This window comes from Oreochromis niloticus, linkage group LG3, assembly GCF_001858045.2.
Source record: "Oreochromis niloticus isolate F11D_XX linkage group LG3, O_niloticus_UMD_NMBU, whole genome shotgun sequence".
In the NCBI taxonomy this organism is placed as follows: domain Eukaryota; kingdom Metazoa; phylum Chordata; class Actinopteri; order Cichliformes; family Cichlidae; genus Oreochromis; species Oreochromis niloticus.
In genome coordinates this window covers 22,090,876-22,108,080 of record NC_031967.2, presented here as the reverse complement: position 1 = coordinate 22,108,080, position 17,205 = coordinate 22,090,876, and the positions used below count along the sequence as shown (strand labels likewise).

The 17,205-nt window shown below is 39.9% G+C and overlaps 2 protein-coding genes across 2 annotated transcripts; both read left to right on the top strand.

The window, feature by feature from the left end:
* The first annotated feature begins 4,000 nt into the window (after positions 1-4,000).
* On the top strand, positions 4,001-8,463 carry LOC109197783 (prostaglandin reductase 1). Its single transcript, XM_019353541.2, has 9 exons — positions 4,001-4,083; positions 5,196-5,318; positions 5,459-5,504; positions 5,592-5,651; positions 5,730-5,897; positions 6,453-6,726; positions 6,806-6,911; positions 7,865-7,983; positions 8,087-8,463. The coding sequence occupies exons 2-9, from the start codon at positions 5,213-5,215 to the stop codon at positions 8,195-8,197; spliced, it is 990 nt and encodes a 329-aa protein (XP_019209086.1). The 5' UTR covers positions 4,001-4,083; positions 5,196-5,212; the 3' UTR covers positions 8,198-8,463.
* A 1,532-nt stretch (positions 8,464-9,995) lies between these two features.
* On the top strand, positions 9,996-16,373 carry LOC109197784 (prostaglandin reductase 1). The gene is made up of 9 exons (XM_019353545.2): positions 9,996-10,117; positions 11,304-11,426; positions 11,533-11,578; positions 11,655-11,714; positions 11,781-11,948; positions 12,513-12,786; positions 12,894-12,999; positions 15,754-15,872; positions 15,976-16,373. Exons 2-9 carry the CDS (start codon positions 11,321-11,323, stop codon positions 16,084-16,086), a joined length of 990 nt encoding a protein of 329 aa, XP_019209090.1. The 5' UTR covers positions 9,996-10,117; positions 11,304-11,320; the 3' UTR covers positions 16,087-16,373.
* Positions 16,374-17,205: the final 832 nt, after the last annotated feature.

The following is a 17,205-nucleotide window of genomic DNA, read 5'->3' as shown; positions in this document are numbered from 1 at the left end:
AACTGCAAGTGAGAATTTCTTGTGTTAGACCCTCTTACAGCCACTGAACTCACTTGTTCCCACTTTACACCAACAGGTTGTTGTTACTGTGCTTTTGAGCACCAGCATTTGTGATTTTCTTCAAATGCATGAACTGGTTTTTGAGTAGGTACTGGTACAATGCCAATGAAACCAGTGGTTAAAACCGGCCTATCAGGCTGACTCTTCTGTTTTGTGTCAGTGAGCCTTTGTTTGAGCATAAGTGAGGAAGAGGACACACACACACCCTTACACACACAGACATATCAAATTACAGATTACATTACAAATTACAAACACCGATTCTATTCCTGTGAGCGAGTTACGCAGTGAAGATGATACTCAACAAAAATGCAGTGAAATAGGAAAAAATGAGTCCTGAGAATGAGGTCTACAGCAGCTTTGGGCCATTTAACCTAATGCACACAAACAAAGGCAGTGCAAACACATCAGGACAGCAACAGTGTGTGCAGGGAGGCAGGAAAGAACTCAGCAGCTGTTCAGGGAAGCTTAGCCTGGATCCAGCCCTTGTTTTTAATATTTCATATGTAAAACATCTGACTGCTAATTTGAGTTTCAGACTGCACACAGGGATTCAGTGTGGAGCCCAATCTGTGTTTTGACTGTCTGCTTTAGTATCTGTACTTGTGCACAGATAAGAACGAGTCCAACATGCACCAGACAGACAGATAAAAATGTATTTGTTCATTTGGTAAGAGCAGCTCTAAAGTCCTCTGTGTTAGTCTGATGAGCTCTTAAACGTTTGTCTTTGATGAAATTGAATGAAGGTTGATTTTTAACTCTTTTTTTAAAATTATTTTTAGCAGTAAACTATTTTTTAGCTTATTACAGAGAGTAACATCCTCATATTTCAGCTATCATGTAAATGTTTTTGCATTTGTTTCTCACTCAAAAGCAGCAAAAGTTTTTTTTTTTAAAGATTAAGTCATAAAACTGCTGACAGGTGATGTTTTTTGGGGGGGCTTGTACCGAGTGAGAAAAGCAATTTCTAAATTTTCGAATACCTGGATTCAGTTCAGCTGGCGCTCCCATCATATCAAAGCAGAAATACAGATGAGTGTCTCTGTCGGTAATGTTTACTCATCTGGTGGGAGTTACGATAAAAGTCAAGAATCAGGTCCTTAAATCCTGATAAAAACCTGCTAATGTCTTGCATGATTGATTTTTTAAATCCCAAATGTTTTAACATATAACAAATATTTTTAACAAAATGTGTTAAAATGATATCACTTGGAGTATTTCTGCCTAGTTATCCAAAAGAATGAGATAAGCGCACCTCAGGCTGTTTCTCAGGTGAAAGTGCCGTGTCATCAGAAGTTGTTTTTCTTGTTAAGGGTGAGGTTTTTCCTGGATCCAGTCTACAGAAAGTATTCACACAGTTCATGATACAGAGAAAGATAAAAGATGGTGGACCTTCCTTTTATGTTGAATGAACCATGCAGGTAGGACATCCCCAAAGGACCCCACCCCAAATCTTAGGAGCCAAACCTGCTTCCATACAAGCTGTTCTCTGTGGACTGTCTTTCACTATAGTGAGATCTTTCTTCCCTGCATTGTGTTTTTTTTATTAGCCAAATTTTATTGTATGTTTTTATCCTGAGGTTTAAAGGCCTGTGTGTTTCATTTTTCTTGCCCTCGTGAAGCACTTGTGCAACTTTGAACAGCGAGTCAATATATACGTATTATTACTACTTCAAGGTTCAAGGTTCTTTATTTGTCACATGCATAGTTATACAAGTATAACACACAGTGAGTCTCTCTGTCCTTGCCCGGATGATCCGGAACCTTCTACTGGATTGCAGAAGTTGGAACAGTTGTTGCCAGGACGGGACGGGTCCTTCAGTATCTGCGCTGCTCTAGTCTGGCATCTCCTGGTGTAGGTGTCCTGAAGCGGGGGGAGAGCAATCCTGCAACAGCTGTACAGATCACTCTCTGAAGAGCTTTTTGGTCCTTAACACAGCTGTTCCCAAACCATGCTGTGATGTTCTGTGTGAGGATGCTCTCCACAGCGCCTGTATAGAAAATCCTGAGGATCTTTGGAGAGACCCTGAATTTCCTCAGTTGTCGTAGGTGGTACAGGCGCTGCCTAGCCTTTTTGGTCTGGACCTGAATGTGGGCAGACCATGTCAGGTCTGAGGAGATGTGGACACCAAGATACTTGAAGGACTGCACCCTCTCCACTGGAGCTCCATTGATGATAACAGGCTTGTAGTCTTGTAGTCTCTGACTTGAAGCCAAAATCAGAAGATTGAGAACATGTAATCCTTTTAATATAATTTAACTATTCAATGAACTTATGTGTTACTTACAGCTCTAGTTTGTAACATTGATATGTTTCAGAGATATAACATTAAAACATATCCCAGCTTATCTATACCATACGTGGAAAAGCTTCTCAGCTCTGGTTCAGTCCTGATGTACGACTCTAAAATCAGCACGTTTCCACAAACTCAGAGAGCAGCCAGATTAAGAGCAACTGAGTGGGTGACTTCTTGTCAGGGCATGTGTTGTGAAACAGCCTAAGGAACTCGATAATGTTGCAAAGAATTTGGAGTGTGTTTGTCTTCCTGTTGCAAAGGGATTTATGAGAATGCAGACGATACCACGAGCTGCCACAAAAGAGGAAGTAAGGCACAAGAGTTTTTTCCTCATGTTGGCAGGTGGGGAAAGTGGAGCTCCCACCAGAGGATCTCCCACCAGGTTGTAGCTGATGTCACACTGGAACTACAGAACATGCCCGGTGTTCAGGTTGAGTTCCTGCACCTTACTGATGCAGCCACTGACCACTGACAAAGCAGAAAAACCACAGGGATGTGATGTAAGATGTGTTTGATGTACACACCTCCTGTCAGTTCTTTGATTAACATGTTACTCACGTGCTATTGGTCAGACAGGTGAGCGACTTTGGGGCAACCAGCTGCAGCCTCCACAATGACACAAACATGACATTCTGCAGGTTAGGCTCACCCATTGGGCAGCTTGCATTGTGGGAGGAGCCCCACAGGAGAATTAGATGACAATGCAAAATTATTATTTCCTAAACCTTGCGTATGAGGATTTACACTCCTCCTGAGTGCTATACGCCACCTAGTGACACATTTGAGTAATGTTCTGGGATGGTATATGTACAGTAAAGTCACATTACCAATAAATCAGTAATTAAAGAAATCTTTTAAGTGTTATTTTAATCCATATTTATGAAAAAAGACAGTTGTTTTTGTGTCCATGTACTGGGTATCTTTGTCTCAGACTTAATAGTAGATTTAGTTTAAAGAAAATCACTGAAAGAACATTAAGATTAAATGTCCAACATGATCTCAAACACGTCTGTCTCCTTGTCTGTCTGTGTTCACCATCCTAACAACACACTGGCTGTTCTGTCTCCCTGGCAGGCGTGAGTGGAGTCTCTCTGTGTCAAAAAGGGACTATTTGATGACCAACACACAGAAACATCTATACATTCAGTACTTCTGCATATAAGTTTCACATTTGTATTTTTCTCATTGTAAGTCATATATGTGAGTTTAGCCTGCAGTACTAGTGAAGCACACACCCTGAAATCACAACACTTGACTGGAAAATGCTTATTTAATGCTGTTTTCTTGTAGAGCGATGCAGAGTAAAATAAACTTTTCATTGTCAGTGTGGAAATAAATGTAAAGAAAGATATAAAAGATACAAGTATTATGATCCAAGTTCAATCTACAAATGTCTCAACTCAAACTCATTAGTTTGTATCGATATCCAGAAATGATGGATTACAGTCTCAGTGTGAGGAACTCAGAGGTTTAAAGTAATGTCATTTTTAAATTTGGGGGGAAACATCTGTAAAGCTACAAAGAAAGCTGGATGTTGGTCTTTCACCTTATTGGCAGCGTGCCCTCTGTCACACCTCAGGTGGTGTGCTAAACTTTTGGCCAATAAGACTGAGTAGTAAAGGTGTGTCTCCCACTTATTTCTCCTCTTAAGCGTTCTCAAAGCTGCATCTGCTCACTTCCACCCACTCCACATCTTCCAGCATTTCTCTGTGAAGAAAGGCGAGCGGTAAGTCGCACAGAGGAGAGAGAGCTGTTTGTTTCTGAACTGCATTAAGTGTGATTTTACTGGAGGAGGTAACTCTGAGGCTGAGCAGCAAACATCAGCAGGGGGTCGGTGTTATCTCACTGGGACCATGAAGTAGTTGATGCTCCACCACAGTGGAGTGTTTCTACACTGTCCTCTTTTATTCTCTTGTGTCAGTTCACTGATGTGGTCGTAACATCTGAAAATCAGAATGACTGGACTTGTTTTTGTGTGTGCATACTTGTATGTGAATGGTGAGTGGACTTCATTCATTGCACATAAAGGGACATTTTTCAAGTTTTGTTGTTTCACTTTTAATTATTTGTTAAATGAAGAATATCTTTGTTTTTAAAAAGTGATGGTTCTAAAAGTGATTTTGATGTAGAGAATTTATGTAAGAGCAAAAAATTGTGTTTATCTTTGGCCTTATCAAAAGATGGAGAAATTATTATTAAGAAAGCAAACAAAGGTGGGGCTATCATGGTCTGGAGTAAAAATGAGTATATAAAAGAAGCTGGTTTAACTAAATAACACTGAGTTTCAAAACTATTGACATATGATCCCACTGAAATTAGGATTCAAAGCAGTCCTCTTAGTGGCCACAAGCCTTGGAGTCTTTCCATATTTTCAGGCTGTTTGTACGGAAACGTTTTCAGTGTTTCCAAAAAAATCAGACTGAGCACACGAGCAAACACTGAACTGGCAGCATGATTACACATTCTGCTGTGGCTGTTTGTGACACAGTTCAAGTTCTTTTTTAAAAGTAATCAAATGTAAAGCGTTTAAAACAGATTTATAGACATGAATCTTTTCCACAAATCTCACAAAGGTGATCACAGCGGTGTACTTATGAGACGCAAAGTGTCACTGATGTGGTCGTTAGGACTGTGAATGGTGAATGGATCAGTGCTTATATAGTAATATTTTTACTCTCAGTACACTTGTGTGTGTAAATGTTAGTTTGATGCTCACCACAGCTAAACGTCAATGTTACACTTCAGGTTTTATTATTTTTTTTGCACAGCGCTGACTCAGCACTTTCATGTCTGTTACTATGAGCTTATTAACAGTGACGGGTCAATATTTGCCTACAGCTAAAAAAAGAAGAATCATGGTGAAAGCTAAGTCATGGGTAATGACTAAGCACTTTGACGGCTTCCCAAAGAAAAGCGACTTTGGGCTGAAGGTGGAGGAGCTCCCTGAGCCCAAAGATGGAGGCAAGATAACTTTATTATTTCTGTTTGCTTAAGGAGTTCACGCTCTTCTTTCTCTCTTTTTTGGTTTCTTTTCGTTTCTTTTTTTGTGTATTGTGTCCGAAAGCATCGAAAGCTTTGATTGAGTTTACTTTTGTTTGCAGAGGTGCTTCTGGAAGCAGTGTTTCTCAGTGTTGACCCGTACATGAGGTGAGTAGAATAATATAAAGGATTTTTAAATATATTTTTATATAGTAACACTGCTGATGTAAGTCTATTGCAAAACACTTTTCAAAGGCTATTCAGCAAAACCCACATCAAGGAAGGAGGTGTGATGATTGGAGAACAAGTTGCCAAGTAAGCCTTTAACTGTTTATTACTGTGTATACTACTACTAGTAGTAATAATAATAATGGTAATAATATTTTCCTTTAGAGTGATCCAGAGTAAAAATCCAGCGTTTCCTGTGGGAAGCCACGTTGTGAGTAACAGTGGGTGGAGAACCCACACACTCAGTGATGGGACCGGCCTCACTCCCATCCTGCCTGAGTGGCCTAAAGATGTGTCCCTGTCTCTGGTTCTGGGTGCCATCGGGATACCTGGGTAAGACAGATTTAAGTAACCTGCATGGATCATAGTCATTTTCTATTGGACTTTAAATCATGACAGGATGTTCTGACTTTTCCTGCAAATGTGAAGTTTTATCAGCTGAATCTTAACTGCAAACCAAATGTAAACACATTGACAAGTTCATGTCAGCTCTTTAAGGAAGTTTCAAGAGGTTCCCTTGTTTTACTCTCATATGTCATCAGCATTGCATAAAAAAGTCCAAACCTTCTTCGAAAATGTTAGTTAAGACGATTCATTTGGAAAACACTGACATTGTTAATTGCTGTCATGAAGATGAACGGTGTTTCTAAGGTGTAAGCAGTGATGCTAATAAACAGCAGAGTGAGTCATGAGCAGAAAAAAATCCCCTTTTAAGAAAATAAGTGTCTAACTTCACATGTTTTGCCCTGCTGGTGAACTGAAGTCACTTTCTAAGCACTGATGAATGACCATGTTTATAAAAGTAGTTAGAGTTTATATAAAGTTCAAAGATTTTTGAGTCAAAATTGAGGAAAAACAGCTGGATTTACTGTTTCTGTCTCTCTGCAGACTGACGGCTGTTTATGGGATAGAGGAAGTGTTGGGACTCCAGAAGGGTGAGACCCTGCTGGTGAACGCTGCAGCTGGAGCGGTGGGCTCCGTGGTGGGACAGATCGCCAAGATCAAGGGCTGTAAGGTGGTGGGCTCAGCGGGCTCTGATGCCAAAGTGGCTTACCTCAAAGAGCTGGGATTTGATGAGGCCTTCAACTACAAAACTGTGGGTTCCCTGGAGGAGGCTCTGAGGAAGGCTTCACCTGAAGGATACGATTGCTTCTTTGAAAACGTGAGCAGTGGTGGTGCAGTTTCAAGCTTGCATGTAATATTTAATCACTGCTGAGCTCTTCTCTGACATTTGGTTTTAGGTGGGAGGTTCTTCTTCATACGTTGTCCTGCAGCAGATGAAGAAATTTGGAAGAATAGCTGTGTGTGGAACTATCTCCACCTACAATGATAGTGAACCCCAGACAGGTTTGTTACTGCCCTAGTTTACTTTTCCTTGTTAAAGACATGAGCTCAATATAAATTGTTTCATAAGAAATACTGAGACAGAGACTTATACATCTATACTGTCATATATTTCCTGAAAATTTAATATAATTTATTATCTTATAATTCTGGCATCATTTGTGTTGTCCTTGGGTCATTTTTGTCCTGAGAACCACAGGTGTATGGAAATTCGGGAGGACATAATGAGGGTTAATAAATGGGACCAAACAGAGCAGCAAACTGAGATTAAACATTTATCTCCATAAAACAAACAGTCCAAAGACCACTGGATGACATCACAGTGGCTTCATCCATCTTTTATATACTAAACAAATTCATGTGTGCTGAATGTAACCCTCATAATGTCCTCCCGATTTCCACACACCTGTGGTCCTCAGGACAGAAATGACCCAAGGACAAATAAAGGCTACACAACCAGTTTAAGGTTGAGAGGCCTACTTTAAACCCTATGAAGAAATGCAGCCACAATTACAAACGTTACAACTGCAAACATGCAGACAATACCTGTGTTAGACAGCATGGTGTCCAAAACTGGAGACACATTTTGTCAAAGTGCAGGGAGTCAGGATCCCATCACACACTGGGAGAAATGGAGTCACTCCAGCAGGTTGTGAGTACGGATAGAGGATAGACAAACACATTTCCAGTTATTTTATAGGTGTAAAGTTAAAGATCTCCAGACATCATGTGACTCCATCACGTCCCTTTGATCCACCGACTACAGCAAGTTTTTATAGATATCAGTGACGTCACTGGATGGCCCTGGGCTTTTCCCATTTCCGTTATTTTCCACTAGAGGGAGATGTTGTCCTGCTGAAGACCCATAAGATCTGTGGAGGTGCACAGGCAGTTTTTTTTAGATATGAATTGCAGTTTCATCGTTTCATTTTTCTCTTGAATGATCTGTATTTTAGGGCCGTACCCCTACTCCACCATGCTCTTTAAGGAGCTGAAGATGGAGGGCTTCGTATACAGCAGGTGGCAGCACAAGGACCACGAGACCCTCAAGAGACTGTTGGCGTGGGTGAAAGAGGTCAGTTATTTAGCTCTTTATCAAAGAGATAAAGATGTAAACATCAGTTCCCCATGTTTCTGTGATGTATTGTATTTGTGATCTGTGTATTGTGCGTCCACAGGGCAAACTGCAGTGTCGGGAGCACGTCACAAAAGGCTTTGAAAACATGCCGGCTGCTTTTATGGGGATGCTGCAAGGAGAAAACACCGGCAAGGCCGTCGTCGCAGTCTGAAGAGTTCAATGCAAGACAGCCAGCATTACTGAAAACTGCCATTATTACACAATCTATGAATTAAAGAAGGAATAATCAATAACAATAGAACACCATAATTTCACATTAACATTTCAACTTCTTGATTAGTTTTGTAATCACAGTCATATCAAAGATTAAAGCAACGCTGGGATTTAATCTCATAGTTTAGTCATTCAAAGAAATGTGATTTCTAATCTAAACAGCATTACTTCATAACAAATCATTTAAACTACGTCTGAATTTTTTCTGGTCTGAAACATTTTAATGTGTAGTTTTCAAATTTGTCTTTACAAGGATTAAAATGGTGATCACTCCAAGCTTTCACTTTGTTGTGGTGAACAGTGTGGATTTACTACAACATACTGACCAAGTGCTTTGTATTGTCTGGAAGTCTGTGGACAATAAAGTTTTTTCTCACCCTGATCCTTGTGGCTTCAGACACTATCTATCTATCTATCTATCTATCTATCTATCTATCTATCTATCTATCTATCTATCTATCTATCTATCTATCTCATATTTTCTCATGGAAATCAGAAATTAACCTGGAAGGAAATCAGACCAACTCTTTTGACATTACACCACATTGTAAACCTGAAGCCACCTTTTCCCCCTCTGTTCAACATACTACATTGAATACATTTGCAAAAACTGTCACGAGTACGGAGAGGACTCAGGCGCAGACTGGAATTCAAAGTTCAACACAGCAGTTTATTTACACAAAACCAAGTGCACTATATATACATGTGGGGGGAAGATCCAGGGGGTCCAGGGGTGATTCGGGAAGGGAAAGGTCTTCTCACACACTTGCGCTCCACCACATGAGTCCATACACCAACACGCATGAATTCACGCCATGAGAATAAAGATTTTTTTATTTTTTATTTTAAAACAGACAAAGAACCACAAATCTAGCAAGATCTCCTTCTCAATACCAATGAAACTGAGCACATCTCCACAAAAAACTAAATAAATAATAAGCATATAAGAAATAAAATATGTAAAAGAAAAAAATGCACATTAGAGATATTTTATATATATATTCAGATATTTTATAATTTTATGATCTTCTTCACAAAAGCAATAACATGTATAACATTCACCAAAAAAATGTACAGATGCTGAAGTGTCTTACCTGAAAAAGCTGAGAAAAGCAGGTCTGAAGTTTAATCTCACAGTTTAGTCACTGAAAGAAATGTGCTGTGTCGAAGTTTTAAACATCTGAATTTCTTCAGATTAAAGGTGAAAATTTACAAAGAAATAAACTTTTCATTGTTAACTTGGAAATAATTGTAGCTATTTAAACTTCTGTGAACACGTTCAAAACTTGATGACAACAACAACGTCTCTTTCCAGGAAAGGAAAGAAAAAAAGACGTGGTAATTTCCATTCAAATATAACATGGGTAACAGAACAATGTATGACACAAAGGAACAAAGAAAAGTTTAAGTTTAGAAAAGTTACATTTATGAACATCAGAAGTGAAAGAAGCGTAACGAGGTTTGACTACAAGGTGAGGTTTTTAATCTCAAGAACCCAAGAAACACTTTTTTTCCATGTGAAGTTCAAAGATACAAAAGATACAATTATTATGATCCAGGTTCAATCTACAAATGTCTCACCTGAACTTATTAGTTTGTATGTATATCCAGAAATGATGGATTACAGTCTCATCTGTAAAGCTACAAAGAAAGCTGGATGTTGGTCTTTAACCTTATTGGCAGCGTGCCCTCTGTCACACCTCAGATGGTGTGCTGAACTTTCGGCCAATAAGACTGAACATTAAAAGCGTGTCTCCCACTCCTTTCTCCTCTTAAGCGTTCGCAGAGCTGCCTCTGCTCACTTCTACCCACTCTCGCGCCACAGCTTCCAGCATTTCTCTGTGAAGAAAGGCGAGCGGTAAGTCGCACAGAGGAGAGAGAGCTGTTTGTTTCTGAACTGCATTAAGTGTGATTTTACTGGAGGAGGTAACTCTGAGGCTGAGCAGCAAACATCAGCAGGGGGTCGATGTTATCTCGCTCTGACCGTGAAATAGTTGATGCTCCACTACAGTGTTCGCTTTTATTCACTGTAAAGTGTCAGTTCACTGATGTGGTCGTAACATCTGAACTTGTTTTTACGTGTGTATACTTGGATGTAAATGGTGAATGGACTTATTCCCACATTATTTATTCATTGCACATAAAGTGACATTTTTCAAGTTTTGCTGTTTCATTTTTAATTATTTGTTAAATAATTCAGCTGGATGGAGGTCAGACCACATGTTAAGCATAAATCCATCATTCAACATGTTGCATTTGAATACCTGCGTTAAATTAAAAAAAAGTTATCTTAAAAGTGATTTTAGAGAATTTATTTAAGAGTAAAAAAAAATGTGTTTATGTTTCCTGTGAAGAAAAAAAATGGCCTTATCAAAAGATGGAGAAATTATTATTAGAAAGCACACAAAGGTGGGGCTATCGTGGTCTGGAGCAAGAATGAGTATATCAAAGAAGCTCAATAACTAAATAACACTGAGTTTCAACACTATTGATGTATGATCCCACTGAGTCTCTGAAATTAGGATTCAAAGCAGTCCTCTTAGAGACCACAAGCCTTGGAGTCTTTCCATATCTTCAGGCTGTTTGTACGGAAACGTTTTCAGTGTTTCCAAAACAATCAGACTGAGCACACGAGCAAACACTGAACTGGAAGCACGATTACACATTCTGCTGTGGCTGTTTGTGACACAGTTCAAGTTCTTTTTAAAAGTAATCAAATGTAAAGCGTTTAAAACAGATTTATAGACACAAATCTTTTCCACAAACCTCACAAAGGTGATCACAGCGGTGTACTTATGAGACGCAAAGTGTCACTGATGTGGTCGTTAGGACTGTGAATGGTGAATGGATCAGTGCTTATATAGTAATATTTTTACTCTCAGTACACTTGTGTGTGCAAATGTTAGTTTGATGCTCACCACAGCTAAACGTCAATGTTACACTTCAGGTTTTTTGGGGGGGGTTTTTTGCACAGCGCTGACTCAGCACTTTCATGTCTGTTACTATGAGCTTATTAACAGTGACGGGTCAATATTTGCCTACAGCTAAAAAAAGAAGAATCATGGTGAAAGCTAAGTCATGGGTAATGACTAAGCACTTTGACGGCTTCCCAAAGAAAAGCGACTTTGGGCTGAAGGTGGAGGAGCTCCCTGAGCCCAAAGATGGTGGTAAGATAACTTTATTATTTCTGTTTGCTTAAGGAGTTCACGCTCTTTTTTTAAATGTCAAGCTTTTAGCATCGGCCACTTTAAATGAGTTTACTTTTGTTTGCAGAGGTGCTTCTGGAAGCAGTGTTTCTCAGTGTTGACCCGTACATGAGGTGATCAGAGAATATAGATTTTTTTAATATCAAGTAACACTCCTTATATAACTATATTGTGACACACTGTTGACAGGCTGTTCAGCAAAATCCACATGAAGGAAGGAGATGTGATGATTGGAGAACAAGTGGCCAAGTAAGTCTTTACCTGTTCATATATTACTATGACGACTACTACTACTTATAATATTGTTTTCTTTAGAGTGATCCAGAGTAAGAATCCAGCGTTTCCTGTGGGAAGCCACGTTGTGAGTAACAGTGGGTGGAGAACCCACACACTCAGTGATGGGACCGGCCTCACTCCCATCCTGTCTGAGTGGCCTAAAGATGTGTCCCTGTCTCTGGTTCTGGGTACCATCGGGATGCCCGGGTAAGACAGATTTAAGTAACCTGCATGGATCATAGTCATTTTCTATTGGACGATAAATCATGGCAGGATGTTCAGACTTTTCCAGCAGATAGATCCATGTGAAGTTTTATCAGCTGAATCTTAAATGCACACTGAGACAGAACATTTTCAATAGATGCGGATTTATGTCAGTGATGTAAGACTTTGTTTACAGCAGCTTAAGGAGGTTTCAAGAAATTACTGAGTTTTACTCTCATATGTGATCAGCATTGCATAAAAGAGTCCAATAAACCTTCTTAACAAATGTTGTTTAGGATGATTAACTTGGAAAAAACTGACATGGTTGATGATTATCATAAAGATGAACGGCATTTCTAAGGTGTAAACAGGGATGCTAATAGACAATATAGTGAATCATGGGCAGGAACAAGTCACCTTTTAAGAAAGTAAGTGGGTAATTCAAATGTTTTGGCTTGCTGGTGACCTGAAGTCACCATCTATGCACTTATTAATATTTATTTATATTTATATGAAGCTCAAAATTGAGGCAAAACGGCTGGATTTACCGTTTCTGTCTCTCTGCAGACTGACGGCTGTTTATGGGATAGAGGAAGTGCTGGGACTCCAGAAGGGTGAGACCCTGCTGGTGAACGCTGCAGCTGGAGCGGTGGGCTCCGTGGTGGGACAGATTGCCAAGATCAAGGGCTGTAAGGTGGTGGGCTCGGCAGGCTCTGATGCCAAAGTGGCTTACCTCAAAGAGCTGGGATTTGATGAGGCCTTCAACTACAAAACTGTGGGTTCCCTGGAGGAGGCTCTGAGGAAGGCTTCACCTGAAGGATACGATTGCTTCTTTGAAAACGTGAGCAGTGGTGGTGCAGTTTCAAGCTTGCATGTAATATTTAACTATTGCTGAGCTCTTCTCTTGGATTCACACTGCATTCCTTACAACATGCTGCTTGGTTTTAGGTGGGAGGCCCTTCTTCATACGTTGTCCTGGAACAGATGAAGAAATTTGGAAGAATAGCTGTGTGTGGAAGTATCTCCACCTACAATGACAGTGAACCCCAGACAGGTTTGTTACTGCTCTAGTTTACTTTTCCTTGTCAAAGACATGAGCTCAATACAGACTGATTCATAAGAAATAATAAAAATAATACTGAGACAGAGACTTATACATCTATATCAGATATTTCCTGAAAACACACAACCAGTTTAAGGTTAAGAAACCTACTTTAAAGACAATATTTTCACGGACTGGTGTCACGGACCGGCTTCGCAGATAAATACAACAAAATAAAACCAGTAACAGTACCAAAAAGAAGATTTATTCATAACACAGGGGAAAAGACCCAGGGAAACTGAGTTAACGATAAAAACCCTGAAAACCATAAATTTCACACCCAAGCCTCAACCCTCGCAGCCCAGTACCAAACGACTCACAGACCAGCCAGGGAATAGGGAACCCTGCCTTATGTGTCAGGAGTATTGGAACAGCTGAGACGCATTTTTTCTATACATCACGTATCTGTGGCTTTTAAACCCCAAGAGACAATGCGCCAAAAATTGGTCCACCCCAAGGATCGGGTCCCCCGACACAAACAGTAACATAGTGGCGAAGTGGATGGCACAACACAGAAGAGCCAACTCGTCAGGCCAGGACGCTGCAGTCTATTTACATCTACAGGCCAGTGGACACTCTTTCAAAGGGGATGTACACATCCTGGACAGGGAGGAACGCTGGTTTGAGCGCGGAGTCAAGGAGGCCATTTACGTGAAAAGGGAAAGACCATCTCTGAATCGAGGAGGGGGCCTAAGGGTACATCTGTCACCATCTTACAATGCTGTGATTGCAGCTGTTCCCCAACTCTCTGTGAATGGTACTCATGGCCATTGATCAGTGGGTTTTGATCAATGAGCTATGATCAGTAGTTGTTGCTCAATGGTCATGACATTTTGCATATTACAGTTTTTCTCAGTCGCTTTGGTGTGTTTCTCAGAACACCATCAACATTTGCACAGCAGTTAGTGCATTTCCCAAAACAATTAGTGCAAACTGCAAAACCTAGTGGATAGCCTGCAAAAGCACGTCACATGCACAGAATTGATTATCCATACCGCAAAAGCAAGTATCCATGTCAATGAAACTGCCAGTGCCATCAAAATGAAAAGTCTTGACACCATCTGTATGAACAAGATAGTCAAATGGCATTGTCATGTTTCCACTATGACAGTTTATAATTTCAGTGTTTCCCATTGCAAAAACAATTGGTGACACCTGAAAATGCTGACGACAGCACTATGGCCTACCTGTACAGCCATCTGAAATGTGCAGTGAAGTCACTGTAGATGTTATGGGAGTCTTGGGAGTAACTGAGACACTGAATACGTACGTTTCACATTTCCATTGTGTAGAAGTGTTTGTAATCCTACAGAATTGTGCAAAAGAAAAATATGCTACAGTCACTTGTTCACTGTAGAATACATGTAAACATAAAATCACCCATTTGGTAGAGCTGTGCACTAATGTGAACAATAAACAGCACATGTAACAGTACAGTAAATCATTCTGGCACATCCAGACGTTCCTGTCTGTCTGGCCACATATTTTCATCTACATCACAACAGATGTTATCCCTCGCAATGCAGCGAGGAAAGTATCTCCTGGAGTGGCGAATCCATCCTCTGCAGGACTGCTGTGATGTCATCACAAGCTTTTGTAGATTCAGTATGCACCTCATGCCAATCCTGTCTGTTGGTTTACATTATATATATACTTGTAGAGTAGGGGATACTGTAACGCGATTCACCTATGACTGGGTAGAAGAGGCTTTTCATTGGTTGCAAGTAAGAGTAACACACACCAATTTTCATTAGTGTGAGATCAGGTTCACCTGAGAAAAGTAATTTATGGAGATTTTCATGGAAACTCCTTAAAAATAGGGTTTTCAAAATGGGTGTACAAATTGTTTGACAAGATGTTCAACAATTTTGAGTGCACTGACACAAGCAATGACATGAAGACTATTAGTTGTATGGACAATGACTATTCAGCCGGTACAAGTATAAATAATTGTGACATTCATGATAGAAGCAAGGAGATAGTGATGAATAGCAAGTCAAAAGTGACCATTCTTTAGATATTTGTACTTACTCAACTGCTTCATGTCCAAAGGCATTTGCCTTTGGACGAAATGAACATGAAACCGCCACAAGGTTGTGCCAAAACGACTACATGTTGTGGAGGTTGAACTAACTATTGTGCAAAGTTTAATTCTGTTGTGAGAAATGCACCAAAGCAACTGAGAAAAACTGTAATGACCAAGGAACTGCCTCACAGCCCATTGTTCATTCAGTGGGCTGGCTTCAGTCATTGTGCAAGGTTGGGGAAACCTGGAGTCAGCTGAGACTGAAGAAGTCACTTGGATGAGTGATGAAACATTTCTCCCATTGAAAACACTTTGTCCAGATGAACAGAATCAACTTTTTGGGGTTTTTGAGCTAAAGATCCTCAGAGATAAAGTGACTTGTTCATGTCCGTTTGATCCACTGACTACAGCAAGTTTTTATAGATTTTGGTGTTAAACTCTTTAATGAGGCCTACTAAACTGTGGGGCTTCATTATAGCTTTAACTGTATCTGAGTAGTACTCCGCAAAGGCGGGGACAGTGATATTATTGGATGGCCCTGGGTTCTTCCCATTTTCCACTAGAGGGAGATGTTGTCCTGCTGAAGACCCATAAGAGCTGTGGAGGCACACAGACAGTTATTTTAGATATGAATTGTAGTTTCATCGTTTCATTTTTCTCTTGAATGATCTGTATTTTAGGGCCGTACCCCTATTTCACTGTGATCCTGAAACAGCTGAAGATGGAGGGCTTCATATACAGCAGGTGGCAGCACAAGAACCACGAGACCCTCAAGAGACTGTTGGCCTGGGTGAAAGAGGTCAGTTATTTAGCTCTTTATCAAAGAGATAAAGATGTAAACATCAGTTCCCCATGTTTCTGTGATGTATTGTATTTGTGATCTGTGTATTGTGCGTCCACAGGGCAAACTGCAGTGTCGGGAGCACGTCACAAAAGGCTTTGAAAACATGCCGGCTGCTTTTATGGGGATGCTGCAGGGAGAAAACATCGGCAAGGCCGTCGTCGCAGTCTGAAGAGAAACAAGAGTTCACTGCAAGAGAGGCAGCCTTACTGAAAACTGCCATTATTACACAAGCTATTAATTAATGAAGGAATAATCAATAACCATGGAACACCATAATTTCACATTAACATTTCAACTTCTTGATTAGTTTTGTAATCACAGTCATATCAAAGATTAAAGCAATGCTGGGATTTAATCTCATAGTTTAGTCATTCAAAGAAATGTGATTTCTAATCTAAACAGCATTACTTCATAACAAATCATTAAAACTACGTCTGAATTTTTTCTGGTCTGAAACATTTTAATGTGTAGTTTTCAAATTTGTCTTTACAAGGATTAAAATGGTGATCACTCCAAGTGACCAAGATATCTGTCTGTCTGTCTGTCTGTCTGTCTATCTATCTATCTATCTATCTATCTATCTATCTATCTATCTATCTATCTATCTGTCTGTCTGTCTGTCTGTCTGTCTGTCTGTCTGTCTATCTACCTATCTGTCTGTCTGTCTGTCTGTCTATCTATCTATCTACCTATCTGTCTGTCTGTCTGTCTGTCTGTCTATCTATCTATCTATCTCGCATGAAGTGACATATTTCATATTATCTCATGGAGAAATCCACCTGGAAGCAGATCAGACCTACTCTTTTGACATTTGACCACATTTTAAACCTGAAGCCACCTTTTCAGTTCAGCATACTACATTACAGTTTTTCTCAGTTGCTTTGGTGCATTTCTCACAACAGAATTGATCTCTGCACCACTACTAAGGCTCTTCTCAAAACAATTAGTGCAAACTGCAAAACATGGTGGATAACTTGCAAAAGTGAGTCACTTCATCAAAAAGAAAAGTCAGTTGTTCAAAAGCAAGTCAGTTGCTCAAAATAAGTAGTCAATGCTTCAAAAGCAAGTCCCTTAATCAAAACAGATAATATATTCATCAAAAGCAAGTACTTATATCAATCAAAGTGTCTGGGCTGTCACAATTACAAGTCAGTACACCAGCACCTTTGGTCACAAAATCAAATGGTTTGAACATGTTCTCATTGTGACGGATTTCTTTGTAGGTGCTTCCCAATGACATGTCAAGTCTGGACAGCATGCATGGCATGTTGAAAACCATAAATTGTAA

What these genes read in the sequence shown, in the direction of transcription:
- LOC109197783 (XM_019353541.2), top strand. Translation starts at nt 5,213, where the DNA reads ATGGTGAAAGCTAAGTCATGGGTAATGACTAAGCACTTTGACGGCTTC. An exon ending in ATTGGAGAACAAGTTGCCAA is followed by an intron (nt 5,652 to 5,729) that starts GTAAGCCTTTAA and finishes ATTTTCCTTTAG; the next exon opens with AGTGATCCAGAGTAAAAATC. An exon ending in ACGATTGCTTCTTTGAAAAC is followed by an intron (nt 6,727 to 6,805) that starts GTGAGCAGTGGT and finishes ATTTGGTTTTAG; the next exon opens with GTGGGAGGTTCTTCTTCATA.
- LOC109197784 (XM_019353545.2), top strand. Translation starts at nt 11,321, where the DNA reads ATGGTGAAAGCTAAGTCATGGGTAATGACTAAGCACTTTGACGGCTTC. An exon ending in GGTACCATCGGGATGCCCGG is followed by an intron (nt 11,949 to 12,512) that starts GTAAGACAGATT and finishes GTCTCTCTGCAG; the next exon opens with ACTGACGGCTGTTTATGGGA. An exon ending in ACGATTGCTTCTTTGAAAAC is followed by an intron (nt 12,787 to 12,893) that starts GTGAGCAGTGGT and finishes GCTTGGTTTTAG; the next exon opens with GTGGGAGGCCCTTCTTCATA.